General features: G+C 41.8%; 1 protein-coding gene across 1 annotated transcript in view; it reads right to left on the bottom strand.

Annotated features, from left to right (window-relative positions):
- piezo2b (piezo-type mechanosensitive ion channel component 2b) overlaps positions 1-16,511 on the bottom strand; it is a 181,959-nt gene that overhangs the window by 47,620 nt on the left and 117,828 nt on the right. The window contains exons 24-32 of the mRNA XM_072440697.1: positions 15,599-15,700; positions 15,349-15,514; positions 10,598-10,841; positions 8,674-8,791; positions 8,452-8,608; positions 7,465-7,554; positions 6,255-6,376; positions 4,979-5,047; positions 486-589 (exon numbers count right to left, since the gene is read on the bottom strand). Of these exons, the coding sequence (XP_072296798.1) occupies positions 486-589; positions 4,979-5,047; positions 6,255-6,376; positions 7,465-7,554; positions 8,452-8,608; positions 8,674-8,791; positions 10,598-10,841; positions 15,349-15,514; positions 15,599-15,700 (1,172 nt within the window). The remainder of the gene's footprint in view (positions 1-485; positions 590-4,978; positions 5,048-6,254; positions 6,377-7,464; positions 7,555-8,451; positions 8,609-8,673; positions 8,792-10,597; positions 10,842-15,348; positions 15,515-15,598; positions 15,701-16,511) is intronic.

The following is a 16,511-nucleotide window of genomic DNA, read 5'->3' as shown; positions in this document are numbered from 1 at the left end:
TGAAGGTGTTAGCGTTAGCGTACGTCATGTAGCTGAAGGTGTTAGCGTTAGCATACGTCATGTAGCTGAAGGTGTTAGCGTTAGCATACGTACACCTATTCACCATGTTCTCTTATCTGTTATTATTTTAAACTGCAGACATTTACAGATGAAATGTCTGTTCTTGGTCTTGGATTTTATCAAATACATTTCCCCCAAAAATGCGACTTATACTCCAGTGCGACTTATATATGTATTTTCTTCTTTATTATGCATTTTTTGGCTGGTGCGACCCAAACTCCAGTGCGACTTGACTCTGGAAAATACAGTACATGGCCAGTAAAAATGAGATAACTAGAATATACAGATAACCCAATACTTAGGTCTGATTTTGGCGAGTGTTGTACTTGGAGGACAAATATTCAATTCAATCTTTAACATTTTCTTTTACATTTTTGTCTTTGCCAAACTTGTAGTGAACGAATGCGATGATAAAGAGTCTGTACCTGAAACGCTGACTTCCTGGGCAGTTCCTCGTCCCGTTTGTCCTCCTCTTCTTCCTCCTCTTCACTGTCCGTCTCAAATAAATAATAGTCTCCACTTCTCACCACTGAGACAAGTGCAGTCACACACACACACAAGACAATTAACACCGCCGAACCCGCACGACGTCGTTAGGCTACTGCGCAGGAAGCTACGGGCGTTTAACATATACTATGTTGTTTTACTGATGTCAGAAAGGCACTGCAAAAAAGAGAACGTGTTCAAATGACTTGAATTCGGAATAATCATCTCGACTTGAACGGTCTTCATTTACATTGCATTTTTTTTGACTCGTTTTGGGCGATTTCTGATCGAATTCGAGCTAAAATCATCCGTTTGTGGAATGACAAAATAAAATGTACTGCAATGGCATACAATTTGACTTAAGTACATGCAGAGGTGGGTAGTATTACATTACATAGTTACATTTACTTACTTGTTTAGTACTTGTTTAGTACTTGTTTAGTACTTGTTCAAAGACTGCTCTGAGTGGTTTTCGGGCGGCCTTCGTGGAATATTGGAGTACTGTATTTAGTTTGAAGCAACACTACGTCAACAATATCAAATTATTCTAATATTTGTGTTTTCTTTTTCAGATTTTTTATTTATTTTTTGATTAAATTATTCTTGCAAGATGAATAAAAATAAATTCAAGATCTGCGCATTATTTAAAACGTGATCCTTCCAACTACACAACCTTCAGATTCTTCACTTTACTACGACTTCTTCTTCTTCTTCTTCCGAGTACTGCTATTTTGAAGTAACGTTACTCTTACGTAAATACACGTTTTACCACCTCTGTGTTTTTAAATGTATGTCCAATGTCTCTGAAATCAGAAAATAGGTTCATCCGTCGCCATCGGGAGCGAACAGAACTGGGAAGTAGCTTTAGCGATGGTGATGCAACATAAAACACAATGAATTAAATAAAATAGTCAAATAAACTTCAATAAAAGGCGTGCACAAAATAGAAAGCAGACTTGACTGAATACCACACAACGCCACGGGCATCCGCGCTCGACGCTATCTTGGACTCGCTTTTTTTCCGGGGGATTCTGAACTCAGAACGCGATGGCACCGTTCGAATCGAGATCGAAACCCCGCCCTTCAAATCACTCACACCAAAACGTCGCTTTTTTTTGCAGTGCGTCGGTGGCAAGGGGAAAGTTAGCGAAGTGTGTCGTTGCAAAAAGTGGGTGAATGGTCAAAAGAGTCGGTGGTGGGAAATGTTTGTGTTTTAGAACTCTTTAGCGTAAAAGAGACAGACAGAGCAAGTTAGACCAGGACTAAGGAGCTGAAGCAATGGAGGCTGGCTTATGTCCTTGAACAGAAGTGCACGGGGGGGAGAAAAGGGGGCGGGTGGATCAGCACACACCAAAATGACCAAGATGAAACGGGCAAATGATTTCAAAACTGTGACGAGGGGGAAATGGACCCGAGACATGAGTTCGGACCACGCAGACAGCCGCAAGTCTTTCCAAAGGCTTTTTTTCTGGGAGAACGGCGGGAGAAATGATCGATCGTCTTTACAGTATTATTGAAGATGTTTTTTGGGGGGAAAATTCAACCGGGGAACACTGCGTTTCCTCGTCGCCGCTACTTCCTGTCGCCGTCGGCCAATCGAAGCCAGTCTACGTTCGACGTCCAAGCAACGCCACTTCGTTTTTACAGCGCCGAGAGCAACTTAAGCCTCTCTACTTCCTGCTAAAACAACCCAGGAACACAGCGTTTCCTCGTCGCCGCTACTTCCTGTCACTGTCAGCCAATCGCAGCCGGCCTACTTTCAATGTCCAAGTCGCATTTTAGCTCCGCCACTTTGTTTTTAGCGCTCTGGGAGCCACTTTAGCCTCTCTACTTCCAGCTTTCTCTGCCGCTAAACCAATCAGCTTTCAAGTCGCTGATATAAATACGCTCTCTCTCCTCGACGTAACCTCCTTCTGTCCAAAAACTGCTTTAACGACAGGACAAACTGCTTCCTCGGCCTCTCCACTCTCCTATTCAACACTAAAAGAGATGGCGGCGGAATCTCTCATCCGTCCTGGCGTCATCTGTGGTAGAAAACATCTTTGTCTGGTCATACCGAACGAGCTGCAGCAACTAATCAACCGATCGCGACAAAACCAATCGGATTTTGATCGTCGTAATGGTTTTCTGGGCGATACGGATGCTAAAAGAGATGTTGGCGTATGTTTTTTCATAACAAAGACGGTGGCGTTAAATACACTTCAGCTTTTGCTCAATAATGCAATTTAGTCAAATCCCGCACACTGTCTCAACTCTTCATTCATTTCATCAACGTTTTAATCTCCCTCTGACCTTCATCCGTGTGCTGGAATTTTCCTTACGTTTTAGAACTTTATTTATCTAAAAATACATTCAAAAAGTCTCAAAGGTTCACACAAGGAACTATCGTTTAACTCATCAACTACTAAAGTAACCATAAGTTGCAGCCTTCGTCTACAACAGTCGACATCTCTGAGGCGGAGGTGGCCGGACCTCAATAAAGCTCGGTCAGGACTAATTTGAGCTCGGGACAGAATAAATGCTGCTACGCAAAGGATTTCAGGACTCTCAGACTGAATAAAACACGATTCAAACACACTCAAACTGAACAAACCGTAAACCACGTTAGATAATCACGCACTTGAACGATCTAATCTGCACGTGGTGTGTTTGCCACGTCCGTTCCAAGCTAGTAGCAAACTAGCTAGCTAAACTTTCCATCAGGCCGACTAATACTATCGGAAACGTTTTGATTTTCCACGTGAAACCACCGAAAACAACAAACATTTTCACCGCAGCATATACCACGTCTATCTCCCCGATCGCCACATCGCCGAGGTCTTCGCCCGCCAGAGTCTGAGTTGCCAAAGTCCACGCAACGAGCTGCACGTGCGAGTGTTTCCCGGCTGAATTCACACTACGGCGACTTCCGAATGCGTTTCGTTGGTCCGTTGGTCGCTCATGTCTGCAGGCAAAGAATGAATTGAGTCTCTAAACTTCAGGCAGAGTAAAGTTTAGTCGTGATTCATGTCTTTGCGCGATGACGACCGATGGCAGAGATTCTCGACTGGGGGCTCGTCGGGCAGAAAGCGGGGTACACACCGTCGGGCCGTGGTCATTTTCCTCTGGACGTCCCAATTTCTGTCTGTTTAAGGCAACTCAAGTTAAAAAAAAAGTGCATGATGTCACTGGAAAGAACTCTCTCTGTAAAAAACGACTGTCGACTTTCAAAATAAATCAGTAAATCATCGTTTGCAAATTCGCATGAGATCGATGAGAACAGACGAAACATATTTGATGGTAAATTAACTTGCAGATCAACATTTTTTTTGAGTAATGACAGAGATTAAAATATGAAGACTGAATTGTGTGAATCTAATTTTAATTTTATTTTTTTAGATGTTATTGTATTTATTGGTAGCACTTCACGGTAATGATGTTGTAACAGGATGGTAATAACACGGTAACTAAAAGTGTGATTCAAGTAAGAACATTTTAGGGTTTAGGGATGCCCCGATCCAGCGCTTTCAGTTCCGATACCGATATTGATACTTTGAGTACCTGGCTACTCCAGATACTTTCCTTAAAGGGGACGGACAATGCAAAATCGACCTTGTTATAGCAGAGTACATAGCATCATTTTCTTGCACATCTTGAGTGCTCAGAAAATTCCTGTTTTCACCTACCCACTAGCTCCGCCCACATCCCTGTATGCAATATTGCGGTTCACGACGTCAAACAAAACGCAAAATCGTGGAAAAACTGAGTACCTGAAAAAAGCGTAGTATGTCGCCTTTGAAAGTACTTCAACTAGATCAAAACTTCCTAAAAGATTAAGAGTAGTAGATATTGTAATAACACGCTAATAAATAGTATCTGTACGCCTGTTATAGCAACTTTAAAACACTATAAAATACAGTCAAATTCTGTAAGATGTGAGCTTTAAGATGAATATTTATGGTTGAACTTGGTAAAAATACATTTGTCTTCTCTAATAAGGCTAACTGGAGTATCGAATCAGTATCGGAAGTTAGAGTATCAATACACGACACATTACACTTCACAGCATCGGCACCGATATCAATACTGGTATCGGAGCATCCTTGAAAAACATTTATCACTCATGGAATCCGGAAATGATGATTTGATTTCTTGGAATGAGGAGAAATGCGCTCATCCCTCGTTATCTCTGGCTATTACCGTGTTATAACCATGCTATTACGCTGCTGATTTAGTTTGTTTTTGTTTTGTTTTTCCTACATTCGTGAACCCGCCTCGCCGTGGAGGTCGAACACGCTCACTCAACGCCCGAAAACTGCCAAAAGTCCCTTAAACAGAAACAGAAAATGACTAGAGCCTGTGTCGGCGGTGCCTTCGGAGCCCTAGGCCAGTGTGGGAATCCGGAGCGTTCTGGTCAAGGACACAAGAGCCAATCAGAGAAGAGGAAACCTACTGGACGCATGGTCAACCCACGGCCTCCACCACTGCTTTTTTTTGGTCTTGGCTTTCGCTCGCTGTGCTCCTAAAAGTCCACAAATACATCAATGCAACATGTCACAATAAAATATGTTATAGTCAGAACAGAAATATTCTTAAACAGCTATTACTTCATATGCACAAGAGCTACTCCATAAACAAAAACGTATATCGTACGGCTGTAGTAAGATTAAAGTACATACGACAGGTTGGACTACCCAATTCACACATGTTATCATATTATTTTTAAGACTTTGCCTAAAATCGTGCTTCGTTTTTCCGCAGTTTGACCATTTTCGTGCCGTTAATAATTCTACTTCCTGTTTTACTTCCTGTTATGTAGCAACCATACAGGAAACAATGGCCGTAGCTCGTCTAATTTACACAGTGATCATAATTTTACCTTTATTTTCTTCAATTCATATTTAAACTGACTTGTTTTACGTTAATTGTTCCTGAATTTTGGAATTCTGTTAATTTTCAACTTTTTTCCCAACTTTTTTTCACAAGCTTCCACTGGATTGACGTAAACTGTGATTTATATTCACCAGAAGTACTATCCCACCAAACTAAGTCATAAATAAACAACATGAAAGTCATATGCACTCTAGGTTTGGCCTTGGAGAAAGTTTGTGCTGAATAAACAGACTTCATATTTTAATTTTTAGCATTACTTGTTCATTTGGACTTTGGACATGATAATCACGCTCCTCTGCCGTACATTTGAGTTTAGAGTCATGCTAAATCCGTGTCGTTGGTTTGCACATGTTTTATCTATGTCTAAAAGAACTATTCATTCGTGTAACTCTCTCCCTGACTGTCGGCGATGGAAGATCTCGCGAGATGAAAGATTGTGCACACATCAAGAACATTTCACTCTGTCAAATTTTAATGTTACAATTGTTGTGAGAAGAACGATAATGATTTTATTCAACGCTTCATAATGACCAACAACAGGGGAATCCTTCATTTTCTTCCTTCTCATTGTCTAACTAATATAAAAAACGATTAATCTTAACATCGCCTATACGCTTTGTCCCTCCGGCCTATACGCTTTGTCCCTCCGGCCTATACGCTTTGTCCCTCCGGCCTATACACGCTGTCCCTCCGGCCTATACGCTCTGTCCTTCCAGCCTTTACGCTCTGTCCCTCCGGCCAATACACTCTGTCCCTCTGGCCAATACACTCTGTCCCTCCGGCCTATACACGCTTGTAAATCGAGCTGTATGTGGTTTTGCTCATTTGAACCGTACCGTCGTCGTCGTCGTCGTCGGGCTGCACCAGGTTCTGCCCCTCCCCCGACTCCTGGGCGATACTCAGCATCTTCTCCTTGCCCCTCTTAAACTTCTGCTGGCGGACTTTAATACGCTCCATCCTGATTACATTAGATCAGACAGGAGACGTGAGAGACGGTGTGTAAACAACTATGGTCAATTACGGACATCCAGACGACATGATACAACCGTGAAAGCTTCGACTACAGACATTCGACATTCACATTGAGAGTGCAATTGTAATGTTCGCAATCAGGGCTGGGCAATTAAAGGGGCCGTACCCGATTTTTTTTTTTTTAAATGTTTATCTGTTTTTCCTCAGTACAGGTTTATTGTAGAAGAATCTGGAGACAATGAGACCCCAGCCCTTTCTCCGAGAAATGCACTGTTAGCATGCTAATTTTTGTTAGCTTTACTGTGACAACAAAACGCGCTCTGGCCTCAAAAAGCAGTGAAAAGTGCTTTTAAACTGAATATTTAGGATGCTCTGTATGAATTTGATACATTTGGACCGGAAGAAATTTGACAATTTTCGGATAAAATGCCTCTGTTTAAAAATCTTTTTAAAAAAATACAAAAATATGGAAAATTTTAAACATTGATTAAAAAAAAACAGATAACAATCAAGTTTCAATGGTGTCCGATGAAGCTCACCACAATAAAACATTTGAAGTGCAATATATTTGTAAAGAAAATATCACGATAAATGATAATATTGAAACTACTTGATGCCACTGACTGTCACATTAACCCTTAAACCTTTTCTAAATGTACAATGTCACTAAAAAACATGAACCATAAGAAATAAAATGCAGAATCAAACACTTGAGTAGTTATTATTTAGTCATAGAAGGTTCTTATTTGACGACAAAGAAATAAAAAACCTACAACACAAAAAAGTACAGATGATAAATATTGAGTCTTAAAATATATTGTTCCATCTGTAGATACAGTAATTATTGTGACAGGCCAATGACTTATACCTGCTAAAACTGCAGTAGTTTAGACTTCTACAACCTTCTTCTTATATTAGCTCATCAGTTCATATGTGAGTTTTCTGTCAAATGTTAAATCTCTGTGTTTTGAGTTGTTCACAGTGTACATTCTTAAGAGCCTTAGAATGAAAAGTGCTTAATGTACAAAACTACTGCGTCGACATGAACAAAAGTAAAGTATTTTGAGTTCTCACTGTCTCTTGAGCTGCTCCACAGATTTGCTCTCCTCTTCCAGTCGAGCTCTCACCGCTTTTACAATCGTGGCCTGGAACAGCTCGGCCCCTCTGCGATTAAAAACACCACGACAAACGCAATTAAACGACTATGACATGAAGGCGAGACACTGCAAGTGAATGGGGGGAAATCGTAGAGCGCCCCCTGCAGCTCAGAACAGACGCAAAAGCTTTGTTTTGTTTATTTCTTTCTTGTGTCCAGCATAATCACGTACAAAAACATGTCACGTTGCCAAATATAAAAAAAGAGACAGGGTTTCTCAGGAGAGTTCGCAAGGCTGCGTTTCCGCTCAGAAACAGCAGGGGGCGACGACGGACACTTCAAACGCCCCGAAAATACATATTCAACATCACAGAGACTTACAGAGACGTTTATCAAGGTAAAAGTGTTACTTAGTTATGCTTTGAATTTACAGATATCAATTTGAAGTTAAATTATAAAAATCTAAGACAAAAATGTATTACGTCAATCAGTTTGTCATCACGTACCTCTAATGTTTTTATATAAATATAACGCGTTTTTGGTTTAGAAATGGCTGAAAAAGCACAAAATTGGTACAGCAAAATCTCAGAAATGGACAAGTTTAAATTGCTTGCTTCATTTTGTTGACATATTAGTTAAAACAATTTAGTAATCTAGATCTGACTGAATTTTTTTTTTTAAATTCAAACTTGACTGGAATTAAATATCAAACAATTCCTTCTGTATGATCAGTCAAAATCTTTATCAGTACAAGATTGTGAAGTTTGGTATATTTATGTGTCTGTGGGAGAAAAAAATGAAATGTCCCATATGACTCTATGAATGCTGTGGATTAAATGAACTAATAAAACATTTTAGGTGTGAACACTTGTATATCGAGAGAGGAAAGTGACCGAAAAGACCAAAACAAAGAGTTTTTGGCCGTAGCGTCTCAACTAAGATAACAGTTGTGACACAATGGTTACCTGGACGCCAGTATCTGCGAGGCCCTGACGTCGGCCACCACGTGCAGGAAGTAGTAGCTCATGAAGACCCGTCGCTGCAGCAGCAGAAAGGCGAAGCAGATGCTGTCCCAGATGATGCCCGCCTCGCCAGTGGGCACCTCGCAGCGCTCCTCGGCCGCTGCGACACAAGCACCACGTCACAAAACACACACACACACACACACACAAAGAACCTGGCCTCACAGCGTTTCTCCTGGTTGATGACGATGTTGTAGTCTTTGATGGTGCAGGCCAGACTGAGGAGCTGGATCAGCCAACACTGATGCTTCACCAGGTGGTTGATGTAGCCGCACGCCAGGATCTGCGCAAACACGTTTAATGCCGTGAGACGCGACTTTCAAACCGCCAAAATGAGTGATGTACGTATTAAAAACCCGAATCGAACTCTCACAAACCCACAAACCATGTCGTTAATACTTGAACGCGCGGATTTACAGGCGCGCTAGTCATTTCCGCTGCACAGTTTTGGTTATCTAACATGTAACCCGAGTCCCCAAACCTAACCAAATTTACTGTTCCTGCTAACACTCTAACGCTAACACGCTAACAAACTAACACGCTAACACACCAACACGCTAACACACCAACATGCTAACACACCAACACGCTAACACGCTAACACTAACGTTAACACGCTAACGCTAACACACTAACACGCGAACACGCTAACACTAACATGCTAACGCTAACTATAAAAAAATAAACATCTGCTAAAAATAAGCAGCTAAGATGAACCGCTAACATCCGACTGGCGAAAGATAAAATACTCTAATAACAGATATGACTTTGTTCTCGGACAAACGTTGCTCATGTCACAAAATATATAAACTTTTCACAATCACTTAATCAATCCAAATAACTTTATTTGTCATCGACGGACAATTCGAGCCCACGGTGCGAGAAAAATGACAATCACAACAGAGCAGCTCAGCGAAGGACTCGAATCAGGACGCGTCTCCCACAGTGACCTCAACGAGCCCAACACGACCTCTATGTGACCCTTAGATGACCTCTAAATGACCCTTACATGACCTCTACATGACCCTTACATAACCTCTACATGACCCTTACATGACCTTTACATGACCCTTACATGACCTCTACATGACCCTTGCATGACCCTTACATGACCTCTACATGACGCTTACATGACCTCTACATGGCCCTTACATGACCCTTACATGACCTCTACATGACCCTTACATGACCCTTACATGACCTCTACATGACCCTTACATGACCTCTACATGACCCTTACATGACCCTTACATGATCTCTACATGACCCTTACATGACCCTTATATGACCTCTACATGACCCTTACATGACCTCTACATGACCCTTACATGACCTCTACATGACCCTTACATGACCTCTACATGACCCTTACATGACCCTTACATGACCCTTACATGACCCTTACATGACCCTTACATGACCGCACTGACAAAAACAACACTCTGCCCGCATTCCGTATGAAAACGAGACGCTAAACTAAACATAAGACACGGAGGAAACACTGAACAACTGGGACTGAATCAGAAATAAACCCAGACCAAAAACGAGGCCTGAACCAGGACTAAAACCAGGACTAAACCAGGACTAAAACCAGGACTAAACCAGGACTAAAACCAGGACTAAAACCAGGACTAAAACCAGGACTAAACCAGGACTAAACCAGGACTAAAACCAGGAGTAAAACCAGGAGTAAAACCAGGACTAAAACCAGGACTAAAACCAGGACTAAACCAGGACTAAACCAGGACTAAAACCAGGACTAAAACCAGGACTAAAACCAGGACTAAACCAGGAGTAAAACCAGGACTAAATAGGACTAAAACCAGGACTAAACCAGGACTAAACCAGGACGAAACCAGGAGTAAAACCAGGAGTAAAACCAGGACTAAACCAGGACGAAACCAGGAGTAAAACCAGGAGTAAAACCAGGACTAAACCAGGACTAAACCAGGAGTAAACCAGGAGTAAATAGGACTAAAACCAGGACTAAACCAGGACGAAACCAGGAGTAAAACCAGGAGTAAAACCAGGACTAAACCAGGAGTAAACCAGGAGTAAACCAGGACTAAAAGACTAAAACAGCCCTCACAGACAGGATGTTCTTCATGGTGATGACGAAGATGTTGTAGGCGATGAGGAAATCCCAGTAGTGCAGGATCTTCTTGATTGGCTTCAGCAGCAGCTCGCCGCCGAACAGCAGGAAGTAGAAGCAGGCCACGAGGTAGCCCATGCAGAAGACGCTGATGCGGGTGGTCCCCGTGATGAAGATGATGGTCAGGACGAACCAGAAGAGGTAGCTGAACGTGATGACCTTCAACATGTCCAGATACGACCTGCGGGACACAAGGGGGCGGAGCTTCAGCTGCCACTCGGCCCTAAAAAAAGCTGCACGTTTAGAGGAGTTTCTTATGATTCTGTCGCACGTTTGTGATTGTTGACGAGCATGAATGAACTTTTATTGAATATATTTAGCACGTTGAGAGTGAATTAAACGTCTGTGATTGTTACGAAGGATTTGAAGACAAATAAACGCGCTTTGGCTCATTATTGTTCAGCTGATTCTGGATTCAAACTTGTGATACACTCAAACGTGGAGCACAGAGTTATGTTTAAAGATCAATAAATGTGCTCAAACATAATCGTACGGTTTATAATTTTAATTCTGAACATTATGATTCTAATGAACAAATTAGAAACAACGGAAGTCGCTCCGGCATCGATAAAACCTTAACTGTCTTAACTACAGTAAAAGTTATACATCTGATATGGCATTAGATGTACAGCTTTTACTGTATTTATTAACTCGATGGTGGACGATTACTATGGAGGACAAACACCAGAAAAAGTACGTATTGGACTTTTAAATTGAACTTAACATATTTATCTGGACAAAGATATGGGCTAAAACAATATGTTATTATTACATTTCTGAACTGAACTGAAAAACATGAAGATCTTTAGGCAGGATCGTCTTGGACTTTAGAGTTAAAGATCGTTTTGACCAAAATATACAAATAAAAAGACATTCTTGTCCAAAAATCAAATGTTCTTTTAATCCTCATTTGACGCTTTCGTAGTTGTGAAATACTCTACAAGTACAAGTACAAGTACATAAACACTGTACAGAAGTAGCTGTCCTTTTTACTGAAATACTTGTATTCTTATTTGAGTAATTCTTTGCAATTATCAATGTACAAGTCAACGTGTACGTGATACTTTTACTTTAACCTGAGTCATTCTTTGCTCCTTTATCTGTACTTTTATCTAAGCAATTTTACTTTTACCACAGTCATTATTTTATCGACATACTTTGCGTGTGCTTTGCATGTGCTGTGCATGTGCTTTGCGTGTGCATGTGTAGTGCTTTGCGTGTACTTTGCGTTTGCTTTGCGTGTGCTTTGCTTGTGCTTTGCGTGTGTGTGTGCGTGTGTGTGTGCTTTGCGTGTGCTTTGCGTGTGTTGAGCGTGTGCTGTGCGTGTGCTTTGCGTGTGTGTGTGCTTTGAGTGTGCTTTGTGTGTGCTGTGCATGTGCTTTGCGTGTGTGTGTGCTTTGCGTGTGCTTTGCGTGTGTGTGTGCTGTGCGTGTGCTTTGCGTGTGTGTGTGCTTTGAGTGTGCTTTGCGTGTGCTTTGCGTGTGCTGTGCAGTGCTTTGCGTGTGCTGTGCGTGTGCTTTGCGTGTGCTTTGCGTGTGCTGTGCAGTGCTTTGCATGTGCTGTGCGTGTGCTTTGCGTGTGCTTTGCGTGTGCTGTGCAGTGCTTTGCGTGTGCTTTGCGTGTGCTGTGCAGTGCTTTGCGTGTGCTGTGCGTGTGCTTTGCGTGTGCTTTGCGTGTGCTGTGCAGTGCTTTGTGTGTGCTTTGCGTGTGTGAGTGCTTTGCGTGTGCTTTGCGTGTGCTGTGCAGTGCTTTGCGTGTGCTTTGCGTGTGCTGTGCTGGCGTACGGGACATCGCCCGGAGACAAGCGCTGCATCCTCACCTGCCCATCGACCGCGCTCTCTTTACATCGGGCCCGTCGTGATGTGCAAAGTGGACAAGTCTTTTATTAACGCACTCTGTGTCCATCAACACGGCCCCGGGGCAGAGCCCTGAGCGGGCCCCGCAGTCTGTCCGCACCGCAGGGCCCTCCGTGCACTTACGCCGTCCCTCTTTTCCCCCTTGGCTCGGATCGCATTACGCTTTTGGTGGAGTGGAGGGCAAGAAAAATCCATAGTCCGCAGAGGAGCGCGGCCGTCAAAGCAGCGCAGACACTTTGGCCTCGCAGTCCAAACACCAACATAAAGAGCTGCTAAGTGGGAGCGGGATTCTCTAACTCTGCGCGTGCGGCTGAACTCAATAAATGTGCAGAAAAGAAATGTAGTATTAATGTCGAACGATAAGTGAATGAACGTGATCAACGCTGATGCTGAAGAGGCTTTAATAACTGTGTGAATCTATAATAACCTTATGATAAACACAGATATGAACTGTTAAGTCATGACATAAAGCAATAATACTGTAATAATAATGTGTTAAGAGAGTTCAGGTGCATGAATCATGTAAAAATGTGATGGAAAACAGAATGCATCAACACATATTATCTAAAAATTGAGAAAAGGCTAAATATGTTGAAATTTTCACACATTTTCACACACCTTTTCATACATGTATGTATATATTTATGTATTTATGTCTGTATTTATTCATACAACATGAGTATTATGAATGAATGTTGTTTGGTTTTCTTTAGGAGGAAAAGAACACCAGAATCAGATGTTCATGTGTTTTAACTCAATATTTCATGCAAACAAACAATTAAAACAACACCTGCTAAAATAAGGCTGTTAAAAATGTGTAGTGAAAGAAATAAAGAATTGTAAAAAATATGGTGTATAGGCTTATTTTAATCCACATTTTGACATAGTAAGGAGCAGTTCAATTTAAACCAAACAATGTAAAAGTTTACATCAAATTTTGGACTAAACTGGGACTTGAGCCGGAAACTATCCTGGACTAAAGCAGAACTAAACCAGGTCCAGAACCAAACCAGACCAAGGCTCCACCCGGACTAAACTGTGCTCAAACCTGTGACACAGATACTTTCAAATACTTTCACTCACTAGATTCAATTTTAATATTTAATTCAATACAAAGTCTTATGTTTAAGCAACAGGAGGTTTTTATGTCTTTCTCACAACTTTCAAATCCTCACAAATCCTGTGGCAAAGTTGGAAATATTCAAGACTTTTTTAAGCATTAGAACATATTCTTCAGTAAAAGGAAGTGACTCTGGAACGCCATTAATTAAATCTTTAAAAAAAAAAAAAAAAAAAACACTCATTTGTAAGAATAAAGTCTGATACGCCGCCTTTAACTTGTAATAACAGGACTTTGTGCCGTAACCATAACTACCGTAGAGCACGACACGTCAAAACTGCTAAACGTTAGAAGTGTGAATTAAATCTTAACCGGTGTAAATACTTTTTGTGGTCTGCTTTTGTTGCTTCCTGCATCGATTAGCGCTTGTTGTTTCCTTTACTTTGGCTCTACGTGTGCTCTTAGCATGTTAGCGCGGTAGAGTCCGGTTACAGTGTTTAGCCACAGACTGAGAGGAGGAAACAGCAGAGTTTGGCAGATGATATTACGACTCTCAAATGTGAATAATGTGACAAGTCTGGGCAAAAAGAAGGAGGTTTTGTCAGGACAGATGAAGAATGGGAACATGTGAACGTCTCGATGGAGGACCACTAAATGTCAAACAATAAAACCAACTCAAAGTGGATTATTCACAGGGAAATAATGTGTTCTGAAATATTGGACAGAGATTATTAAAGCGATGCAAATTATTTTCAACATAAACATTCCATATTAAAGTTATATCTGGGACTAAGGGTGCGTTCAAACTCACACAAACGCCACATTAAAGTAGGACTAAACCCGGACTAAACCCGGACTAAACCTGGATTAAACCTGAGACTAAACCCGGACTAAACCCGGATTAAACCTGAGACTAAACCCGGACTAAACCTGGATTAAACCTGAGACTAAACCCAGACTAAACCTGGATTAAACCTGAGACTAAACCCGGACTAAACAGGACAAGACTAGGACTAAACCCAGACTAAACCCGGACTAAACATGGATTAAACCTGAGACTAAACCCGGACTAAACCTGGATTAAACCTGAGACTAAACCCGGACTAAACAGGACAAGACTAGGACTAAACCCAGACTAAACCCGGACTAAACATGGATTAAACCTGAGACTAAACCCGGACTAAACCTGGACTAAACAGGACAAGGCCAGGACTAAACCCATACTAAAAACGGACTAAACATGGATTAAACCTGAGACTAAACCCGGACTAAACAGGAAAAGGGCAGAACTAAACCCAGACTAAACATGGACAAGGCCAGGACCAAACCCGGACTAAAACAGGACCAAATCAAGTCTACATCAGAATTAAAGTGGGCTCAAACGAGTGAACGGACCGTTTGGAACGCCATTTTTGCCATTTTAGCCATTTTAGGTAGAAAAGCCCAAACAATGAAATGAATGTCAAAAAATTTGCCAAAACGATCAATGACTGGACCAAAGTGGCAATGGAAGTTTATCAAATGGAACAGATTCATAGTTTGTCAGTGTTGGAGGTGGGACTGACTAAGCACTGAAAGTATACGTTTCATGTTTGTACTTTTTCTGTTTCATTCAAAAACATTCACAACGGTTTTTTCGTGTTAAATTTGAAAATCGAGAAAACAACATGGCATTGCTCATCTCTCCGCGCCTTTCCTCACATTCTGTCTGTACGTTCATGACACCCTTGTTTGCCCCGCCCTGGTTCTGGGAGCGACACCAGTAAAAGTACCTGCAGTGTATGAAGTCGGGCACCGGGTTGTGGACGCTGAACGACGCCGCGTCCAGGTCTCGGCAGATCTCCACGTTGTCTCCGGCCATGATCCGGACGGCCGCCTTGTTCTCGTCGTCGAACACGTGCTTCTGGAAGGAGGCGCACAGCAGCAGCATGTAGTCGTCTGAGCGAGAGAGCGAGAGAGCGAGAGAGGAGGTCAGCGACGAGTTATCGAGCGCGCTAAGTCAGATCTGCGGAGGCGACGTACAGATGAGGAAGGACGGGTTGGGTTTGGTGCGGAAGTCGGGCACGTACAGCCACTTCACCACTTTGGAGTTTGTGGTGGAGTTGGGGAACCTCCAGGGATAATCTGAAAGACAAACACGACGATATGAAAGGGCGTTAAAGTACTATATGTGCGCGTTACATGGGTGTTACGGTTCAGACGGCGCCATCTACAGGCCTGGAGCGAGGTTTGGTCCGGAGTACTTATTTGGAGACGGTTGTGCATGTTATATGTCGGTTTGGAAAGACTAGAGAAGATTACTGTATTGTCATTTTGCATCGCATTTACCAGAAATACACCGGGGAAAACAGAGAAAACACAACCAGAAAAGACACAAACTCTACACACAAAGGGAAGGCCTTGCCCGGGAGGGAAACGTGGGGTCTTCAAGCGGCAAATATTAATACAATCTGTTTATGTTGAAGTCAAAGTCAGGGAGATGTATATAAACGATGAAATAAGACATGTAGCTGTTGATGTTTGTAAAGGTTTGGCTAAATTCACCACCACAACATCACAACTGCTCATTTAGGTTGTGTTTAAATTAAAAATACTGATTTCACTGTGTTAAAACGTTTCATGCTCTGTTCAAAGTACTTTATTCTGAATATTGTCACATTCCATTATATTAATGTGTAAAAAACTGTATTTGTTATGGATTTATTTATCACAAATTAGAACGTGATTCCATTTGTTTTTTGTTTTTTACTAATGCTGCATATTTTAAAGCCAACTACCAACAATCAACTACCAGGGAAATTAACTCTGATCAGGACTAAACCAGGACCAGAACAGGACCAAAACCAGTCTATATCAGGTCTAAACCAGTCTACATCAGGTCTAAACCAGTCTACATCAGGTCTGTCCCAGTCTATATCAGGACTAAACCAGTCTA

Source organism: Eucyclogobius newberryi, unplaced genomic scaffold (genome assembly GCF_026437365.1).
Source record: "Eucyclogobius newberryi isolate DKJ021-1_F unplaced genomic scaffold, fEucNew1.0.hap1 SCAF_12, whole genome shotgun sequence".
Lineage (NCBI taxonomy): Eukaryota > Metazoa > Chordata > Actinopteri > Gobiiformes > Gobiidae > Eucyclogobius > Eucyclogobius newberryi.
This window is presented reverse-complemented; position numbering and strand designations above follow the sequence as displayed.